General features: G+C 44.9%; 1 protein-coding gene across 2 annotated transcripts in view; it reads left to right on the top strand.

Annotated features, from left to right (window-relative positions):
- LOC147032150 (fos-related antigen 2-like) overlaps nt 1-22261 on the top strand; it is a 90716-nt gene that overhangs the window by 58566 nt on the left and 9889 nt on the right. The window contains exons 1-2 of one of the 2 annotated variants that reach the window (XM_085869496.1): nt 3370-3604; nt 4480-4779. In XM_085869496.1, the coding sequence (XP_085725622.1) occupies nt 3389-3604; nt 4480-4779 (516 nt within the window). In that variant the 5' untranslated portion in view covers nt 3370-3388. Of the gene's footprint in view, nt 1-3369; nt 3605-4479; nt 4780-22261 lie in introns of those variants that run through there. The other variant, XM_085869497.1, reaches the window with a different exon arrangement.

Consider the following 22261-nt stretch of genomic DNA (forward strand, 5'->3'; position numbering starts at 1 on the left):
GGATTCCTCAAATAGCCTCAGGTTTCGGTCAAGTGTAATTGCCATTAATACGTTTGGTGTTTCTTTTTTGGTACGTCACGCTTTATCGCAATGATCTTCAAATAAAATTGCTTTCCCATCAGATGCCACTTCGCGTGCCAATTCAAATGTGTATATATATATATATATATATATATATATATATATATATATATATATATATATATATATATATATATATATATATATATATATATATATATATATATAGTATCCTCATCTCGCTGTGTGTTTATGGTGAAGAACCTTGCCTTTAACCCAAATGTTTCCCATATATTAAATATGTATATGTACCTTTTTATGACGCACAATATGAGATTTCATACAAGAACTTCAACGCAAGAGGAGCCCATCAAAGCTTGCGCTATGGTTGCTAACATATGGTTGTTTGCCCGTATGTTGCCCGAGTAGTTTTGAGTGAACAATGAATTGCTCCTTATACACTGCTCAAGCGCATAAACAAGTAGAAGGGCACTTTGTAGAGCGCATACATCCACCAGGCTGAACAGTTTATGTTTTGTATCCCACTGATAGGCCGGATCTGGATTCAGACCTGAACTAAAATCGAATCGGTTTGTTCTTGTTACCAACCCAACTTATCCCCACCGAGTTTTTCAGATGTCTTGCTTTATATTAGTTTAGTTCTCTCTCTCTCAATGGTGAAGAATCACTTTCAAAAACATTATCAGATCCGGATCCGGATCTTCACCAAAATCGAATCACTTCTTCCTCGTTACACACCCAACCTGTCCACCAAGTTTCGTCCGAACCGGTCCACAACTTTTTGAGATATCGTGCTCACAATCAATCAGACAATCAAACAATCAGACAATCAAACAATTAGACAATCAAACAAACAAGGGTGAAAACATAACCTCCACCCACCAACCTTCGGTGACCGAGGAGGTCATTGCCCAACTTTTCGTACATGCAAGAAATTATTATTTATTTCTGATTTTAAACTACACAAGTCATGCCTGTTCTGCTGTCCACCTCATATCCTTATGGTTGTCGTTTTTTTTTGTAAAGGTCAGATTTCCAAACCGATCGTGGGGAGATAACACACTATGACGTCAGAATTCCCCATTAAACAGCAGGGGAGTGGAAAGAAATCACTTTCTTTAATCTTTCCTCCTTTCCTCCTTAAATGGTGGATCAGCACACGAATATATATGTCATGGTGCTGTGGCGCGTCCCTTATGGGTGGAGGGTTTGTGTGCATGCATCACGTGGTTAACGCATGGCCCTCACGGACCTATAGGTGCGATCTGACGTGGTCGCGGTAGTAATGGAAGTGTTTTGATCAGTGGTTAGCCTTGTCCTCGAAATACCCCGGCCCGGAAGGGGCACAGGTGTCAAATACAAAGGTGTTTTCAACTTTTACATGAAGGTGATGTGCTCCATGAGGGGGGCATCACGCCCCCACAAAAGGATGACATATTGCACAAACACAGAGAAGGCTTCAACCTCCCGTAAAAGGGTTCCATGCTACACGAGGGGTGCTTCACAGCCCTTTTATCATTATGGGATGACATGCTCCACTAGGGGTCTTCAAGCCCCCTTAAAAGGTGCTATGTTCCACTAAGGGTCTTCAAGCCCCCTTAAAGGGTGCTATGCTGAATTATGGGTCTTCAAGCCCCCTTAGAGGGTGCAATGCTGAATTAGGGGTGTCCAAGCCCCCTTAAAGGGTGCTACGTTCCACGATGGATCTTCAAGCCCCTTTCAAGGGTGCTATGTTCCACTAGGGGTCTTCAAGCCACCTTAAAGCATGCTATGTTCCACTAGGGGTCTTCAAGCCCCCTTCAAAGTGCTATTTTGCACGATGGGTCTTCATGCCCCCTTAAAGGTTGCTATGCTGAATTCAGGGTCTTCAAGTCCCCTTAAAGGGTGCTATGTTCCACGAGGGGTCTTCAAGCCCCCTTAAAGGGTGCTATGTTCCACTAGGAGTCTTCAAGCCCCCTTAAAGGGTGCTATGCTGAATTCGGGGTCTTCACATCCCCTTAAAGGGTGTTATGCTCCACGAGGGCCGGTTGCTTGTTGTTGTGGATTAGCCCCGGTCAGTTCTGCTCCAACTGACCCGCGGAGGCACGGAGATAGCCGATCGATATCCCGGGAGCGACCCAGAGATCCGTCACGCGTCAACGGTATCAGCCAGGGTGTTGAGCTCCAAGCCGTCATCATGCATGATCTGTATATGTTGACCATCTAATGCTATATGATTCATGTGTGCGCGTTGGTGAGATCGTGGGGAATGCAATTGGTCTAAAAGGTGCAGCTGGATCATAATTAGGAAGAGGGTAGGGTGGGGTCTTCTCCCTGCCACACGTCTCGTGATGAATTCGACACGGATGTGCACGGATCAGCGAATAGCGGACATCACGTCCCGGATCACGGGGAGCCATTCGAGCTCAATGCAGTCCGACGCTCTTGTTGAGACTCTTCCCGCTCAAACATCCTTTTGGACGGGGCCGTCGCGGCGCGATCCCGCGCAACGAGCGCCGCATCAGACGTCCTGACGTAGGTTGACGTGCGCGCGTCGACCGTACGTCCGTCACGCGCAGGACACGTGACGTGTCCCGACGCGCGCGCGCGCGCGCGCGAAATGGCCCGAGCGCCTCTCCCCGCGTCTGGTCGTTTTCTCGGCCGTTGATTAATTAAAACAAAATAAAATCCTTCCTAATTATCAACATCGCGTCTGCCTCGACCTCCTTTCGAAGCACACCTGAGATCGACCTCCGATGTACACGACACGCTCCGTTAATTAAAGGAGGATCAGTGTCTCGGGGTCTCCCATTTGAAGGGACATCAATTCGGCGGGAATTCTCACGCTCTTTGTTCCTTTCGTTCAGGATCCAAAGACGATTCACGATGTCCAGCCGAGTCTTTCGCTCATCCCGCTTGCAGAGTCGAGCAGGTAAATTCGTTTTGGAGACGCGCGCACACCTTCCAGAAGATCAGAGGAGGGAATCCCTTCCGACGTCACTCACTTTCAGCACCCAAGGATACCCCAAATATTTTCCCGGGAAATCTAACACCATATATGGGCATCGAGTTATGACGTAAATGGAACCTTCCACGCGCTCCGAGGGAGTCACGGAGAGGCGAATGGCGCGTTTCGTTAACTTTTTGAGCCGATTCGAGCGTTCTCGATGCAAATCTCGACTTTCCCCTCGACCATCGACGACCATCCGTGCTGCGCAAGGCGCGTCCGACTCGACTCAGAGGTCGCTTGATCGGAGGTGTTTCGATTTTGCCATTATGTTCCCCCCACGCGGAATTCCGGAACAAGTAATGGACGTCACTCCTTATTTTTAGCCACCCAGGCAGCCTCGGACGCGGGCTGTATAAAATGCCTGCTCTGAGTCACTCGGCAGCAGACGTGCAGCGAGAGGCGAGCGAGCGGAGCCGTCCGCCGGCATCGACCCGGGCGCGAAGGGATATGTACCGGGACATCATCAACGAACCGAGTACAACGACGGCGACCAATGCCCCAAGTGCCATCGACGCGACCTACAGCAGCCCGGAGCCTTACTATGCCATGGGAAGCGGAGCGTCTGCATGCCAGGTGAGAGCCATGGTCGGATCCGCCGTGCAATGTTTACCTGCTCGCGGGAACACCAACCTGTGCAAGGTTCGAGTTGCTGGGAGCGCGGACGTGGACGTCCCGAACGGGTTTCAACGTCTATCCGAGCAGTATGGCGAAGAAAGCATTGTTTTTATTTGTTTTTTATTTATTTGTTTTCGATTCCTTCTCGAGCAGTTCATGCATTCAACCTCAACCCCCCCTCCCCTCCCCATCCCCTCCTCCCCTCCAGCTCCAACAATAGGTGTGATGAGTAATGCTTTTGCAAAAAGCGATGCACCGGTAAAAAGCGCCTAAAAATCATTTCCTCGCCACACTAAGAGTGTGGTGGAACGTTATGTTGTGCGTACGTCGCCACCTTTTGCTCTAAGCCGGCCGTTCGGCACGCCCAGGTGTCGGATACGCGCTCGTTGTGCTGGTTAAGCAAACCTGGACGGTGATGGCCGATGAAGCGATGAATAATGCTTCACCAATGACCAACTCGGATACCTTGTTTGGTGTGACCTCATGCGTTTTGCAATTGCGTTACACTGCAATATGCAGCTGACATGCTCAGCTGCAACACTGCCACGTGATGTGTGTGTGTGTGTGTGTGTGTGTGTGTGTGTGTGTGTGTGTGTGTGTGTGTGTGTGTGTGTGTGTGTGTGTGTGTGTGTGTGTGTGTGTGTGTGTGTGTGTGTGTGTGTGTGTGTGTGTGTGTGTACAGTGATGATAACAAAGTCTTGATTTCCCCCAACAGCATGCATGTGCGGATTATTAAGGGACATATTACTTTGGTGGCACAGAAACGACAATTTCTGATGCTGTATACAGCGATTGTGACCGCCAGGTGATCCGCGTTATGATGTCTTCAACAGGGCTACAGTGTGGATATGCCAGGGTCAAGCCGCTCCTTCATTCCAACCATCACGGCCATCACGACGAGCCAGGATCTGCAGTGGATGGTCCAACCGACGGTCATCACGTCGATGTCACGGCAGCCCAGAGTTCCGTGCACGACTCCGATGGGTTTTCAATCGTCGTTTCCGCAGCCGGGCCCAAGCCGGATGGCGCTGGCATCCATGCCCAGATCTGTTCCACCCGTAGGACCCTCAATACGTCCTGGAGTCATTTGCTCAGCCAGCACGAGCGGAGGACGAAGACGAGGAGATGACGATGTAAGTGGCACTTATTCGAGACCTAATCAATCGATGTAAGATATACAGACCATGGAATTATTATTATTATTATTATTATTATTATTATTATTATTATTTTTAATCTTTCATCACTGACTTATACATTACTTTGTACTGAGTTCTCACTACGTACACTTATCTCGAAGCAGCCATTTTGTAACTGAGCTTTCTCGGCCAATTGATATATACCAAGGAGAGACGTCCAAAAACCTCGCCGCTGGATTCTCAATGCAGTGTTCCTGGGTTCGTCATTCTCGAAGCACCGTCATTGGGACATCGTGGGTGACGTGACTTGGTCCTCCGATGAGCGGCATGCGTGTTTGGCCTGACCATGCTGATGTAAATTTGAGAAATCGTTTTTCATCGGTCTTGGAAGGGTCGAGACCATAAAAGCGGCCACGAATCCCATGTGCAGTCAACACAACGACGAAGCAACACTTGAAAGTTTTCAACCTCCAGGTACAACACCGACGAAGATGCTACGTCAGCACCTGGGAATACTCTTTTGCTCCACATTTACATTTTACCCACAAAGCAGTAAATCTCAAATATACATATCACTTTAAGACGATGAAAATCATTTTCAAAATATATCATCCATGCCATGTATATGACTGGTATGGTGTCACATGTGAGTGAATAATGTATGATTAATTTTGCTTTATGTTCGGAGACTAAGCTTTAAGAGGATGCTTTGTTTGAAAAAGGAACCTTTAATGTCTTGTCTTAAGGTTCAGGATGTATTTACCAAAATCAAATAATATTCTCTTTACATGCGATGTCCTTGTAAGAAGTGGCTTGCTCTCATTCCCAGTTGTGCAAGTACTTGCAATAGGGTCCTCGTGATGGAGTTTGGTTGCTGGACCATCTCATCCTGCTAAAGATGCTTCCACAGTGAACGTTGTCTCTTCTGACGGGACGTTGAGCTAGCTGGTCTGTCCGGAGCACTCGCTTCCGGACTTTAAATGTCAAGCTGTTAGGATGGGCTGGAGGTGTTTCGCAGGCAGGGTTTTTCATCAATGTGTTTGCCGTCCCTCGGATGGACGATAAACCGGGCGTCACGGCTTGCTGGCATTAGTTGGTGGATGTTAAAGACCCCACGGTGTCCTTCACAAAGATTAGGCTAGCTATCGCAGGCAACATGGAAAAATTTCAAGTTCCTGTCCTCAGCATAGTTGAATGTCAGGCCTTCCCAGCCGGTTCGTGAAAGACTTGGGCTAAGTTTCCAACACCACAATAACGTGGGAAGAAATGTGCTTTTGCAGAAGAAGAAGAAGAAGAAGAAGAGTCGTACTCTGGCAAATGCATGCAGAGTGTTTTGAGCAATGTGTAATCACCAACTTCATCTTTCAAAAGAACAAGTGATGTCTGAGAATGTGATGACACACTTAGTGCATCATACATGATTCGGCTTTCTTTATGCACAAACGATGTGTAACTTCTGTTTTTGAAATGCACCTCCTTCAAACTGATTCATAAGAAGTGCAGATTGACTGTTGTACCTGTGAAAATGTAGTATACTTCGAGGGTATCCATCAACAGATCATGCGATGTTGACTAAGACTAAGAGCAACAATTGTTGACTAAGAGCAAGTCTCCCCACGGTTTAAATCCAACTTTTTATTTTACTCACCACAAATTAGTCATTAAAAAAAAATTTCTCCAAAACGGAATTATTTAAAGACGACCTCGAACGTGGCATAATTATCCCCATGCTTGAAAAAATATACCTGAGGGGGGGGGGTCAGGTCAGGGATGGGAGCATGCACCAGAGCAGCCTGTCGCTGTGTCGACTTTTTGCCGTACTCCAGGGGCCTCCGTCTGGCCATCCCCCAGGTGGATGCCTGGCCCATCCCCATCTCCTTGAGATGATGGTCAACCTGTTGCAACCACGAGGCACGTGGTCTGCCCACTGGGCTCCTCCACTCATGAGACTCCCTCGCTGAGAGAATCTGGTGAGCAGGATCAGCGTCAGGAAAATGAGCCACATGTCCATACAGCCATAGTTGACGCTCACGGACTATGCAGGTTACAAATCTCATTTGAGTCTCTCTCAGCAACCGCTCGTTGGACACAAAGTCTGACCAGCGATAGCCAAGGATTCTCTGAAAAGACCTGGAACCAAAGCAATTAAGTCTCCATGTCAGATCCCTGGTCAGAGTCCAAATCTCACATCGATAGAGCAAGACTGGAAGCACCAAGGACCTGAAGACTCGGACTTTTGTCCTCCCGCACAGGTACCGACAGCACCACACCCCATGATCCAGTCAATCCATGATTCCCCAGGCACGACCCAGATGTCTGAACCGATCAACCTGCTGGGGGGGGGGCAGTATTGTAATGGACTGTCTGTCTGTCTGTCCGTCACGCCATCTCCTCCGAAACAGTTGGGCAGAAATTCACCAAACTTGGTTCTGATGATCATCACATGACAATAAGGTGCGGAAGCAGAACCATTTTAGTCCCACCACATGGGGCTCTGGGGTGGGGTCAAAAGGTCATCAAATACCAAAAATTGCGAAAGCATTAATCGCAACAAGACAGTGATTAATTGATGGTCATGGCACAACTGCAGGCCAGAACGGCTCGCTCAATTTTCCTTTATTTAAAAAAAAAAATCTACCAATCATATATTTTCTTGAAACCTGGACAGGAATTACACAAACTTATAAGCATTGTTCTCGTTGACTTTCGATCAACAATAGGAACACCTGCTGTGCATATCTTCTGTGCATCGATATTTGTCATCAATGTGGATGACCGTATGAAATAGGTTTCATTGTGGCTATTTCATGTTAAACTGAAAACAATGCTCGTGCAATTACTTAAGCCATCAGGGAGCATTTCCATTTTGTGTGCAGTGCCTGGCCGCTGGTTTTGCATCGTTGCTGGGTGGCATGACTGTGCCACTAAATACATTGCCCAATGTGGGCGAGAGCACAAATTTGAACTTCGTTCAGTGCTGGTAATAGGTCACCTACTCTTCACGGAGACTGTGTGATCTTTAACTGCGATCTTTAATGTGCGATCATTACCACCAACTAATGCTGGCAGATTGGATATCCAGTTCAACGTCCATCCGAGGGACGGCACACACATTGATGAATTATCGTTCCTGCATTAGAGATGACGAGACATAATCCTCATGCATTTCTGCATCACACGTGAGCATAGATGGTGGAGGAATGCTTCGTAAGTGTCAGAAATGGGTAATGATGTGATTGTCATGAAAAGCATTCATTGAGAGGAACATGTAACTGTTGATGAAGCGGTTTTCTGCATGAGGAATATGTTCAATGGTTTGTCATCGTCTTTCCAGCAGATCAGGGAAAATGTATGACTATGGCACTGGCACACACCGACATTCTCTTCTTGAAATGCACCTTCCACAAGTGAGAGCTTGTAGTTAGCACAGCGAGCTTAATTAATTTTCTCAAAGGAGGCTTTGATGAAAAACTTGCAGTATGGGATTGCTTTTAATTGTGGTTTCTGTATCTCAATGGCCCTTCAAACAATCACGTGTACCATACTCTTGTGGAGAGTGGTGCTACCGAAGCAGTTCCTGTGCAAAGGTCATGTGTGATTTTACATTGCATTCCCGGTAGACGTCAAGGTAGCAATTTGGAATTTGTTGAGGATGTCGACAATAACTCCCCTACTCTTTGTGAAAGACACCGTGGGATATTTAACGTGTTCCAATGCCTCCAGTGCTGGTAGATGGGTCCTCAGGCATGATGTCCATCCGATAGACAGCACACACTTTGATGCCTTCGCCCCTGCAAGCAAAACACCAAGGTGATGGCCCAGAGTTGGGACGAAATTCAAAACCAGGATAGACAACTAAATGAAAGTGTGCTTAGTTCATGGCTATGATGCTCGCCTGCTAACACCATCCTTAGTGTGCCATAAATCACCACCACCTCTTATCTTCCCCCATCCAAATCCTCGATCTTTTCTACCCCCGATAATCCACCCAAGCCCACTTCCTTCAATTCTCCTGCTTTCCTTCCTGAAAGTCCCTGTAATGTCCATCTTCTCCTCGCCATGTTCCCCGTCCCATCCCCATCCCTCTCCCTTCCACAGTTCACCTGTGTCTGTTCCCCAATGTTTTGTCCCTTCCACTCCCGCCCCTCTTGTCTCATGCCTCCTTGCTGTGAGTTGGGTGTTAGCTCTCATACGAGCCTCGACCAAGGTATACAAAAAAAAAAAAAAAAAAAAAAATTAATTCAGGTTTCTTTTTCATGAAGATAACAATATAAGTTAATTTTTTTGTGATTAAATGTTCTACTTCTTTGCAGAATCCTGCAAGATGTTTGCATTATTGGATTATATTGTTGGAATTTTCTTAAATTAACAAGGATATGCATACGAACACACTCTTCAGGTTTATTAATGTCTTGTTTTATCCATGACACTCTTTATAGTCATATTCAAAATGAAATACCAATCTACAGCTAGGATTTCCTGTTAAGGTGCTGCCCTTTCAGGCCAACTCGTCCAATGGGTACGACCGGATCTTTTGCATCAACATACGATTGCACAGGAGGCACCCGGCCTGACGACTCGCTTAAAGGTTGCATACTCTTTAATGCTGCACTGTCTTGTACAAAAGCACTGTCGTTTACAGTTGACCATTTCATTTGTACTAATACGACTACTATACCACTACAAATTATTACTACCTTCATGTGAGGTCAGGCATAAAATACTTTTGGCCCAAGTTTTTTTTACGAGCCGGATGGCTAAGCCTGACATTTGAATGAAAGAACAGGAATTTGTTAATTCTCGAGAGTGCTGGTGATCACTAACCTACTCTTTGCAAAATACACCGTGAGATATTTAATGTTCAACACTCATGCCAGCAGAAGGGACACTCAGCTTAATGTCCATCTGAAGGATGATGTACTTTTATATGATGCAACTCCCTGCCTGGGAATTACCGATCCGACAGTCTTAAGTAAGGTAGGGAATCAAACCCATACTAGACAACTCAAAGACAAGTGCACTACCTCTGCTTCACCCTTTCAGACTTTATAAGCATTAGAGCAAGCTACCTATTGAACTATCTTGTCATGACATTTATTGTTCCTGCAAACATGATGGAACCCCTCCTCAACCACCCACCCGCCCCTTCCTCCCACAGGTACCATTTAGACACAGCTCTAAACACCACCTACCCCCTTCCCCACCTTCCTTCAGACACATTGGAACTTTGTCTTCACAATTTAACTCCACCCAAATAGCACAGCTATTGTTGTTATGAAAGCTTACCCCCACTAGTGGTGCAACTTAGCTAAATATAGCATAGCAATTGTGCATTTTGTGATTAAAGCACCAAATTTGGCACACTAGTAGCCTATCATATTATGAACAGATTTGGATATTGGTCCATCTCAAAATTTTGGATGGCAAAAAATGGCAGTGGAAAATGGCTGCCACAGCCATCAGCGGCTGAATTTGAGATGGCCCAATATCAAAATCTGTTCATAATATGATAGGCTACTAGTGTGCCAAATTTGGTGCTTTCCTCAGAAAATGCACAATTGTTATGCTAAGTTTCCCCACTACACCCCTCCCCCTCTTTCTTCATCCCCACAAAATGCTTTTTCTTCTGTTTGGTGTCTACTAACAACTGAGGTTTTTTTTTCTTTTTAATCTCAATGATATGGCACACTGAAACACTAAACGTAACTTTTGTGAGGTATCAGCCCTGATTTTCTCACTGTCCTTTTACTTTGATTGGATATTGATGCAATGGCACTTCCAAGTAGATGAACAAAGAGGAGGAGGTTGTTTGTTTGTTTTTACCCTCAATGAATGGGAAAAGCTTTGAAGATTATCGAGTTCAATAGATGCAACTTTTAAATGAACTTAACGAAGCCTCAAACGTTTTGTCGTCATTTTAACGTACGAAACTCCACTCCAAATGCAATGCCACTTCAAATTTCAAACTTTCAACAATTAAAAATTACAGGACGACTTCATGAAAATAATTCTTATTAATTAAACGGATTTTCCAATCACGGCCAAAAAAAATTCTCTGGGAGCCATCATTGTACACACATTTGATGGTTATATGCACACTCATAAGTCCAACATCAAACTGCCGGTTTGTGAAGCACTTGGGCAAAAAAAACTTACTGTAGCTGGCTCCAACACAAGAAAGGTGGGTAATATGTCAATGATGTCAATGGCGAAACTGAAAATGCCGAATCCGCGAATGTCACGGGTGGAAACCCTCGCATAATTTCCTGATTCTCCTTTAAACTCAATCTCTCTATAATGTTCATTGCAAACAGCACAATTCCAATCACAAATGAATACTATACCATTAATGTAACAAAACACAAACACTGGTGAGGGAAATGACGATAAACGTCATTCTAACATTACATCCGCGTAGGGAGCAGTTTCGCATGGATCAAAAGTCAAAATCATAAGTGCACTGAGATATTTATGAAAACTCCCACTCACCTTAGGACACCAGCTACAACCCCAACACATTCCAAAGAAGGTTGGAAGGGGTGAGCCCAAAGACTGAGGGAGTAGCACAGGGACGGACAGATGGACAAACAGACCCTCATGCTTTATAATATCGATATATATATATATATATATATATATATATATTTGAGGATAGTATATATGTAAGCATGTATGCACACTCACCTCTGAGATGTCTAGCCTGAGTTTTAATAACGAGCCAGCTATAAACAGTCAACCTGGTGATTTGCATGTAAGGCGAGACATCAATGTGTGTGCCGTCTCTTGGATAGACATGAAACTAGGCGCCCTGTCTACCAGCTTTAGTTGTTCGATGTTAAAAATCCTACAGTGTCCTTTGCAAAGAGTAGGCAAGTTAGCGCCGGTGCCCTGAACATATTCAAATTCCTGCCCTGGCTGAGTGCTGGGAAGGCAATGGCAAACCACCCAACATGTATCTTGTTGCCAATAAACTGCTTTGGCAGCAGAAGCACTTTTGAGAAAGAATGCCACATCCCCCCTCCTTTCATGTATATATATATATATATATATATATATATATATATATATATATATATATATATATATATATATATATATATATATATATATATATATATATATATATAAACCAGCATTCCTCACTTCACGACCGAGTTCCACTCTTACGACTTGGTCGTTAAGCGAATTGGTCGATAAGCGAGGATTTATTTTTAAATGTTTATACAGTAGTGTTCTGTATACTGTAATAAACAGAATAGAGGAAATCAGTTCTAATATACATTACTTAGGTTTGCATACTGTAAATACAGGTAATCGTTTTTATTAATTCTGAATAAAGAAAAGGTCTAAAGGAAACTCCAACTTGATAAATTCATCCATGCCTTGTTATTTGCACGATAGTAAACGGGCAGTGTGTGCTTACGAACCTGCTTCAATGCACGTGGGTTCTCGGAGCGATAGATGAGGAAAGGCTTTAACTTGAACCCAGCGACATTTCCTCCCAGCAACAACGTGACCCTGTCCATAAAAGCCTTGAAACCGGGCATTGTTTTAGCTTCTTTGTGTATGGAGGACCTTTCGGGCATTTTCTTCCAAAAAAGTCCGGTTTCATCCACTTTGAAGATCTTTTCCGGACGGTAGCCGCCTTTCTCGATGATTTCATCAAATTGGTCAACAAATTTTTCCGCGCTTGCCGCCTCACCGCTGATACTCCGATTACGCAGACACACAATAAAATACAAATTTATGGACGAAATATGTAGTCTTGGAGATTGCGAACGCTAGTGTAGTGAATACCGACCGGCCGCGGGAACGAGACTGAGACTGAGAAAGGGTGATGCGAGATGAGATGCTTGACGCTGAGACGCCGTGCTGCCGCTTCCACAAACAAAGTTCTCGTCCAGCGTACAATACCGACTGGTCGGAGAGCTGGTCGTAAGTCCGGGCGGTCGTTAAACAGGTAGGTCGTTAAGTGAGGAGTGCCTGTATGTATATGTATATATATATATATATATATATATATATATATATATATATATATATATATATATACACATAACACCTCCCATGCTCCTCGAGTCGAAACTGCTGCGTAAAGTAACCAAGAAGGCCGACAAAAAGTAAGCACTTTGCTGTTTGGAACCCTTCCCAGAGTTTCTCCACAACTATAAAGACATTCACAAATAGGACACACATGAGAATCCCAATGCTACACACCCCCTCAGCTGCTGGACCAGTTTCATCGCATATTGGCAAATCATCAGCAACAGCGCAGACAGAAATGCATACCAATGAGGATCCCAAGTTTGTACCACGTTCAAATGTCAAAAGCAGTCAACATGTAAACAATATAGAAAGACCCACCCACATCTCTCATCTGTGAATGGAGGTGTTCATTTATATATGTAATCTTAGCCACCCGGGTTTACTTGATTCGGTGAGCGCTGATTAGCGATTCCCTCCATTCACAGGTGAGAGATGTGGGTGGGTCTTTCTACATATATAATTATCTTCTGCTTCTTCTTCTTTCGGCTGCTCCCATTAGGGGTCGCCACAGCGGATCATCCGTCTCCATTTCGCTCTATCCTCCACATCTTCCATTGACACCTCAACCACCCGCATGTCCGCCCTCACCGCATCCATGAACCTCTTCTTTGGCCTTCCTCTTTTCCTCCTACCTGGCAGCTCCATCCTCAGCATCCTTCTCCTGATATACGCCGCTTCCCTCCTGTGCACATGTCCAAACCATCTCAATCTCTCCTCTCTCACTTTGTCTCCAAACGGTCCTACCTGTGCTGTCCCTCAAATATAATCATTCCTTATCCTGTCCATCCTCATCACTCCCAACGAGATTCGCAGCATCTTTAACTCTGCCACCTCCAGCTCCGCTTCCTGTCTTTTTGTTAGCGCCAACGCCTCTAAACCATACAACATAGCTGGTCTCACTACCGTCTTATATACTTTCCCCTTCACTCTTGCAGCTACCCTTCTGTCACAAATCACTCCTGCAACTCTTCTCCACCCACTCCATCCTGCCTGCGCTCTCTTTTTCACTTCTCTACCACACTCTCCATTACTTTGGCAGTTGATCCCAGGTATTTAAAACCCATCCACCTTCCCCACCTCAACTCCTTAGAACCGTACCACACCACCACGCTCCCTCTCATTTACGCACTCCGTCTTACTCCGACTGACTATCATTCCCCTTCTCTCCAGTGCGTACCTCCACCGCTCAAGGCTCGCCTCAGCCTGCTCCCTACTCTCCCTACAGATCATGATGTCATCCGCGAACATCATAGTCCATGGAGACTCCAGTATGATCTCGTCCGTGAACCTGTCCATCACCATTGCAAACAGGAAAGGGCTCAGAGTCGTTCCTTGATGCAATCCCACTTTGACCTTAAACCGGTCCATCATTCCTTCTGCACACCTCACCGCTGTCACACTGTCCTCATACATATCCTGCACAATTCTCACATACTTCTCTACCACTCCCGACTTCCTCATACAATACATACCACAACTCCTCTCTTGGCACCCTATCATTAACTTTCTCTAAATCCACAAACACACAATGTAACTCCTTCTGGCCTTCCCTATACTTCTCCATCAACATTCTCAAAGCAAACATCGCATCAGTGGTGCTCTTTCCTGGCATAAACCCATATTGCTGCTCACAAATCATCACCTCTCCTCTCAACCTCGCTTCCACTACTCTTTCCCACAACTTCATGGTGTAGCTTAACAACTTTATCCCTCTGTAATTACCACAGCTCTGCACATCACCCTTATTCTTGAAAATCGGAACCAGTACACTTAATCTCCACTCCTCCGGCATCCTCTCACTTTCCAAGATTTTATTAAACAATCTGGTGAACAACCCCACTCCCATCTCTCCTAAGCACTTCTATGCCTCCACTGGTATACCATCTGGGCCAACCGCCTTTCCACTTTTCATCTTCTTCATAGCAGTCCTCACTTCATCCTAACTGATCCACGCCACTTCCAGATTCCCCATCTCCACCTCGTCCAACCTTCTCTCTCTCTCATTTTCTTAATTCATAAGCTACTCAAAGTACTCCATCCACCTTCTCAACACACTCTCCTCGCTCGTCAGCACATTCACATTTACGTCCTTTATCACCTTAACCTGCAGCACATCCTTCCCAGCTCGGTCCCTCTGTCTTGCCAATCGGTATAAATCCTTTTCCCCTTCTTTTGTGTCCAACTTCTCATACAGCTCGTCATATGCCTTTTCCTTAGCCTTTGCCACCTCTCTCTTTGCCTTACGCCACCACTCCTTGTACTCCTGCCTACTTTATTCATCTCTCTGACTATCCCACTTCTTTTTCGCCAACCCCTTCTTCCTTATACTTTCCTGTACTTCCTCGTTCCACCACCAAGTCTCCTTATCTTCCTTCCTCTGTCCAGATGTCACACCAAGTACCTTCCTAGCTATCTCCCTCACCACTTATGCTGTAGTTGCCCAATCATCCCACCCCTCTTTACCACCGTCCAACACCTGTCTCACCTCCTCCCTTGATGCCACGCAACAGTCTTCCTCCTTCAGCTTCCACCATCTGGTCCTTGGTTGAGCCCTCACCCTCTTCCTCAACCTCAACTCCAAAATCATCCTACAGACCACCAATCGATGCTGTCGAGCTACACTCTCCCCACCACCTTACAGTCTCTAATCTCTTTCAGGTTGCATCTCCTGCTTAAGATGTAATCCACCTGTGTGCACTTTCCTCCACTCTTGTACGTCACCCTGTGCTCCTCCTTCTTCTTGAAATACGAATTTACCACTGCCATTTCCATTCTTTTTGCAAACTCTACCACCATTTGCCCTTCCACATTCCTGTCGTTGAGACCGTACCTACCCATCACCTCCTCATCCTCTTTATTCCCTTCCCCAACATGCCCATTGAAATCTGCTCCAATCACCACTCTTTCATCCTTGGATACAATCTCCACCACTTCATCTAACTCACTCCAGAAATCTTCTTTATACTCCATCTCACACCCCATATGTGGGGCATATGCACTGATGACATTCATCATCACCACTTCAATTTCCAACTTCACACTCATCACTCGGTCCGACACTCTCCTTACCTCCAATACCCTCTTGACATAATCCTCCATCAGGATTACCCCGACACCATTTCTCCTCCCATCCACACCATGGTAGAACAGTTTGAAAGCACCTCCAATGCTCCTAGCCTTACTCCCCATCCACTTGGTCTCTTGTAAACACAGTATGTCCACCTTTCTTCTCTCCATCATATCAGCCAACTCTCGCCCTTTGCCAGTCATAGTCCCAACATTCAGAGTTCCAACTCTCACCTCCACACTTCTACCCTTCCCCCTCTCCCACTGCCTCTGGACCCACCTTCCCCATCTCCTTCTCCTTCGCCCAGCAGTAGCACAATTTCCACTGGTACCCTGCTGACCAACGGTACCGGTGGCTGTCGTTGATAACCCGGGCCTCGACCGATCCGGTATGGAAATCCGTTTTATTGTCCGCATAATGATTTGGCATTGGTTTTTACGCCGGATGCCCTTCCTGATGCAACCCTGGTTGCGCAGCGACACACAGGGATATGGTACACCTATTCTAACCGGGGCATACACCGGGCCCAGTGCACTGTTATTCATTTCGCCGACCTCTGAAGGATGACAGGCTGAGTCAACCCCCTGGTGTATATTAATTCAGTGGCCTAATGGGGCTTGAACTCTGGACCTTTTGGGTCCCAAGCCACTGCCCGAACTACTGCGCCAACACCAGATATATGTATATATCTGTATATATATATATATATATATATATATATATATATATATATATATATATATATATATATATATATATATATATATATATATATATATATATATATATATATATATATACATATCTATGTTGTTGTTGTTCTTCTTTCGGCTTCTCCCGTTAGGGGTCGCCACAGCGGATCATCCGTTATGATCCGCATACTGATTTGGCACAGGTTTTACGCCGGATGCCTTTCCTGACGCAACCCTGGTCGCCTCTTACGACACAGGGATAAGGATTGGGTTTCACCATGATTCTGGGCTGCCCTACACCCTCTCATGGCGCGGCCCAGCACAGAGCAGAGTGCCCGTCCTCAAGCGATCCTCCAACCCAAGCCTCCGAGTCGCCGGATTACAGGCGCACGCCACTACGCCCGGTATATGTATATATCTGTATATATATATATATATATATATATATATATATATATATATATATATATATATATATATATATATATATATATATATATATATATATACATACATATTGGTGTGGGCCGGGGGTCGGTGGTGAGAACGACCACTAGGTGGGGGAGGTTATGTCGTCTCCAACCAGGCTCCCCGGAATTTTAGGCCGTCGCTCCGGATAATTCCATGAGGCGGCGGGTCGCTTAACCAGCCGTGGATGCCAATATCTCAACCGCGTAGTGTTGGGTCTTTTTATCAAGAACAATTTACCTAATTAACTACGCGATTTCGACTACCGGGGAACCATGCCCTCGGCATGTCTTGCTTGAACCGGGTCACTCTACAGACTGCGGTAGAGTTCCAACTACCGACTACCAACTCCGCTTCGGGTGCAGTCGAGCGGAACTGCCAAAGCCGTGCCGGCTCGGATGAGCAGATTACCAGGTATAAAAACTCGGCTAAAACTCAGATCCGAACCTTGCGGGACCAATGAAAGAAAGGAAGGAAACGAACTGGGAACATTTCTACAGTAATTTATTTCCAATAAAGAAGACACAGAGCAAGACATCGCGGAATATACACAGCAAGAATTTACAATGTTAAAAAAAACACTCATACAGTTTCTACTTACAAGACGGGCCCATACACTCAGACGCACACTCAGATGATTTATTAAAAGACCCCCGCAGCCAGAGAGGCAGAGACGAGCTGGGGGTCGCAGTTCGCTTGGGTACCTGCATGTTGAAGGGAGGGGTGCTCCGTGGTGCGGCACCAGCTAATGGTCGTGCGGCTCGGCCCACAGTCACACGCGTGGGGCTCATGCCCATGGAGGAACCCGAGCAGAGCAGTCGGAGTCCCAGGGCAGAGATTAGGGTCGCGGACACCCAGGAAAAAATCCAGGCACCCAGGAAAACTCCAATGAACACCAGCCGAATGCAGAACTCCAATCAAACGCCCCAGACTCCAGCTTAAACCGCATGAGGCACACCAAGCAACTCAACTGTTCCAAAAAACTCACTTTCTGAGGATCGCGTCGTATTTTTATGGACCTCCCCGAATGGGTCGGGGACTCGGTTAAACAGACGTCACCGTCCGCCCCGATTGGACAGAGTCTTCATGGGGTCTGCCCTTTTTGGGCGGGGCCTCGGCCAAACCGGGAGCCCCCCCCCCCCTCCACGCGTGTTGACTCATCAAGGGGAAGATCTAACATTGAAAAGGAACATTTGTAGATACGCAAAGGAACGGCGGACTGGACGTTTTTGCCCCGTATGCTGTGGCCAGCATGGCGAGGGTTGCAAGCGTTGGTCGGTACCGTGCGTTGTTGGTTGTTGGATGGTCTGTTGGATGATCATTGGAGGGTTCGTTGGATGGTTCGTTGGATGGTCTGTTGGAGGGTTTGTTGGATGGTTTGTTGGGTGGTCGTTAGATTTATTTAACCTAACTAAAAAAAAACATCTCAACGCACACCTTTGATTCTCCCACTAGACAAAAGGAAGGGACCTGTCTTCACATGTACTTAACGGAATAACTGACTTTTGGGACATCTGAATGTTTGAATGCATATGGTTTCCAGATCCGTAACTATATATATATATATATATATATATATATATATATATATATATATATATATATATATATATATATATATATATATATATATATATTCTTCTTCTTCCGGCTGCTCCCGTTAGGGGTCGCCACAGCGGATCATCCGTATGATCCGCATAGTGATTTGGTATATGTTTTACGCCGGATGCCCTTCCTGACGCAACCCTGGTCGCCTCTTACAACACAGGGATATATATATATATGTATATATATATATATGTATATATATATATATATGTATATATATATATATGTATATATATATATATATATATATATGTATATATATATGTATATGTATATGTATATACAGGGTGAGTCAGAAGTAGCGCCTGATTTCTGTCAGTTGATTGATTGTTTGCCATTTGTATTACATTGTACAAGAAGGTAAAAATAAATGAATGACATGTTTATCTGACCATTTATTCAAGAAAAAATTATTATGGAACTGTACCAAGCTGTTTTACTTGCAATTTTCAAAGTGCCCTCCCTTGTGATCGATGCACAATTGCAGCCGAGCAGGCACAGAGTGGCACACACGTCTGCAGAGTTCAATATCAATTTGCTCAAACTTTGCAGTGATTTGAGCGTTCAATTCCTGAATGGTATGAGGCTTTTTCACAATAAACAAGGTCTTTCATGAGCCCCCAAAGAAAGAAATCTGGAGGTGTAAGGTCTGGGGAGCGTGCCGGCCACTCGGTCGGACCGCGGCAGCCGATCCACTTTCTGGGAAAGTTTTCATCAAGCCACTGACGAACATAACGTCCATAAACGAGGTGGAGCTCCATCATGCTTGAAATAACAGTCCTGATCTTGTACCCTGGGCCAAAAGAAGGTTTTCAGCATATCCAGGTAAATTTCTGCAGACAGATCCCTCAAAGAAATAGGGTCCAATTATCCCTAATGGAGATATGGCTGCCCAAACTGTCACTCCAGGTAAATTTACCTCCTTAACTGTCACTCTTAGGTTATTTGCAGCCCAGTCGACACAATTGTGTCTGTTAATTGTGCCATTAAGTTTAAAACATACCTTATCTGACCACCACATTTTGTCAAGCATTGTGTCCTCTTTGTGAAGTTGAGCTTAGAATTCTTTGCAAAATTGAAGACAGCGGTCATCATCTCCATCATGAAGGGCATGCAGTAAGCGTGGAATGCAAGGTTTCCATTTTTTCTGGTGCAGGATTCGGATAACACTTGATTGGCTCACTTCCAACTCTGCAGATAAAAGGCGAGTTGACTTTTGCGGACTTTGTTCCAGTCTTCTGATGGCTTCTTCAGCCTTAGCTACATTCGTTGCCTTTTTCGGATGACTGGACTTCTTTGCAGTGGCTACCGACCCTGTTACTTCAAATTTCTCGACAATCAATCGTATGTTTCTTCCCTGAGGTGGGTTAATATCGAATTCCTGTGCCAAACGGCGTGCCGCCATCGTTGGTTGTTCATTACATTTGTAGTAATGTTTCACCGCCGCAATGCGTTGATTCATTGAAAGGTAATTCATGGTTCAATTTGGTGCAAATTCAGTAACTTTCCAAACTCGCAGCCAGAACCTGCAAAACAAAATCAAAAATAAATAAATTACGAAAATTAATAATCTGCAAGACAATTATTAACAACATGACTTCCAAGAAAGAATCTGACAGCTGAAAAAACAGAAATCGGCCGCTACTTTTGACTCACCCTGTATATATGCCTGGTGTTGGCTTACACACATATATATATATATATATATATATATATATATATATATATATATATATATGTATATATATATATATATGCACTGGATTTAGGGAGGATGTCGGAGAGATCTAGCTGCGGTGCATCGTTTGGGAATGTCAAGATCTCGGACCTTGATTTTGCAGATGATGCAGTCATCTTTGCGGAGACTTTAGACATCCTTTTGGAGGCCCTCGAGGTGCTGAATGAAGAGTCGGAGCCACTGGGATTACGGGTTTCTTGGGTCAAAACGAAGATCCAGGCTTTCGGTGACATCTTGGATGCAGCTGTCCTGTCTGTGTCTGTTTGTGGTGAGGATGTTGAGGTTGTGGAGAGATTCACTTACCTTGGCAGTGATATTCATGTCTCTGCTGGCTGCGAGTAAGAGGTCAATAGACGTCTGGGTCCGGCCTGTGGAGTCATGGATGCACTGGATCATGGAGTGTGGCGCTGCCGCTACCTGTGCGGGAGGACGAAAGTCCGAGTCTTGCTATATAGATGCGAGACTTGGACTCTGACCAAGGATCTGAGACGGAGACTTAATTCCTTTGGTACCAGGTCTCTTCGGAGAATCCTTGGCTATCGCTGGTAGGATTTTGTGTCCAACGAGTGGTTGCTGAGAGAAACTCGGATGAGATTTGTTACCTGCATAGTCCGTGAGCGTCAGTTGCAGCTGTATGGACATGTGGCTCGTTTTCCTGACGCTGATCCTGCTCACCAGATTCTCTCAGCAAGGGAGTCTCATGAGTCGAGGAGGACAGTGGGCTGACCACATGCCTCGTGGTTTCAGCAGGTTGACCATCATCTCAAGGAGATGGGGATGGGCCTGGCATCTGCCTGGGGGATGGCCAGACGGAGGCCCCTGGAGTACCGGCGGAAAGTGGACGCAGCGACGCGCTGTTCTGGCACATGCTCCCATACCTGACCTGATATATATATATATATATATATATATATATATATATATATATATATATATATATATATATATACATGTATAAATATATACATGTATGTTTACATGTGTATATATATACATGTATATATATATTCATATATATATATATATATGTATATATATATATATATATATATATATATATATATATATATATATATATATATATATATATATATATATATATATATATAGTATCCCTGTGTCGTAAGAAGCGACCAGGGTTGCGTCAGGAAGGGCATCCGGCGTAAAACATGTGCCAAATCACTATGCGGATCATATTGATGATCCGCTGTGGCGACCCCTAACGGGAGCAGCCGAAAGAAGAAGAAAGAAGAAGAAGATAAGAAGAGAAGAAAAAAAAAATATATATATATATATATATATATATATATATATATATACATATATATATATATATATATATATATATATATATTGGGCAACTATAGCAGAATTGGTGAGGGAGATAGCTAGGAAGGTACTTGGTGTGACATCTGGACAGAGGAAGGAAGATAAGGAGACTTGGTGGTGGAACGAGGAAGTACAGGAAAGTATAAGGAAGAAGGGGTTGGTGAAAAGAAAGTGGGATAGTCAGAGAGATGAAGAAAATAGGCAGGAGTACAAGGAGTGGCAGCGAAAGGCAAAAAGAGAGGTGGCAAAAGCCAAGGAAAAGGCATATGACGAGCTGTATGAGAAGTTGGATACAAAAGAAGGGGAAAAGGATTTATACCGGTTGGCAAGACAGAGGGACAAAGCTGGGAAGGATCTGCTGCAGGTTAGGGTGATAAAGGACGCAAATGGGAATGTGCTGACGAGCGAGGAGAGTGTGTTGAGAAGGTGGCTGGAGTACTTTGAGGAGCTGATGAATGAAGAAAATGAGAGAGAGAGAGAGAGAGAGAGAGAGAGAGAGAGAGAGAGAGAGAGAGAGAGAGAGAGAGA

This window comes from Eptatretus burgeri, chromosome 2 (assembly GCF_056783735.1).
Source record: "Eptatretus burgeri isolate ZD-2024b chromosome 2, Ebu_testis_v1, whole genome shotgun sequence".
In the NCBI taxonomy this organism is placed as follows: Eukaryota; Metazoa; Chordata; class Myxini; order Myxiniformes; family Myxinidae; genus Eptatretus; species Eptatretus burgeri.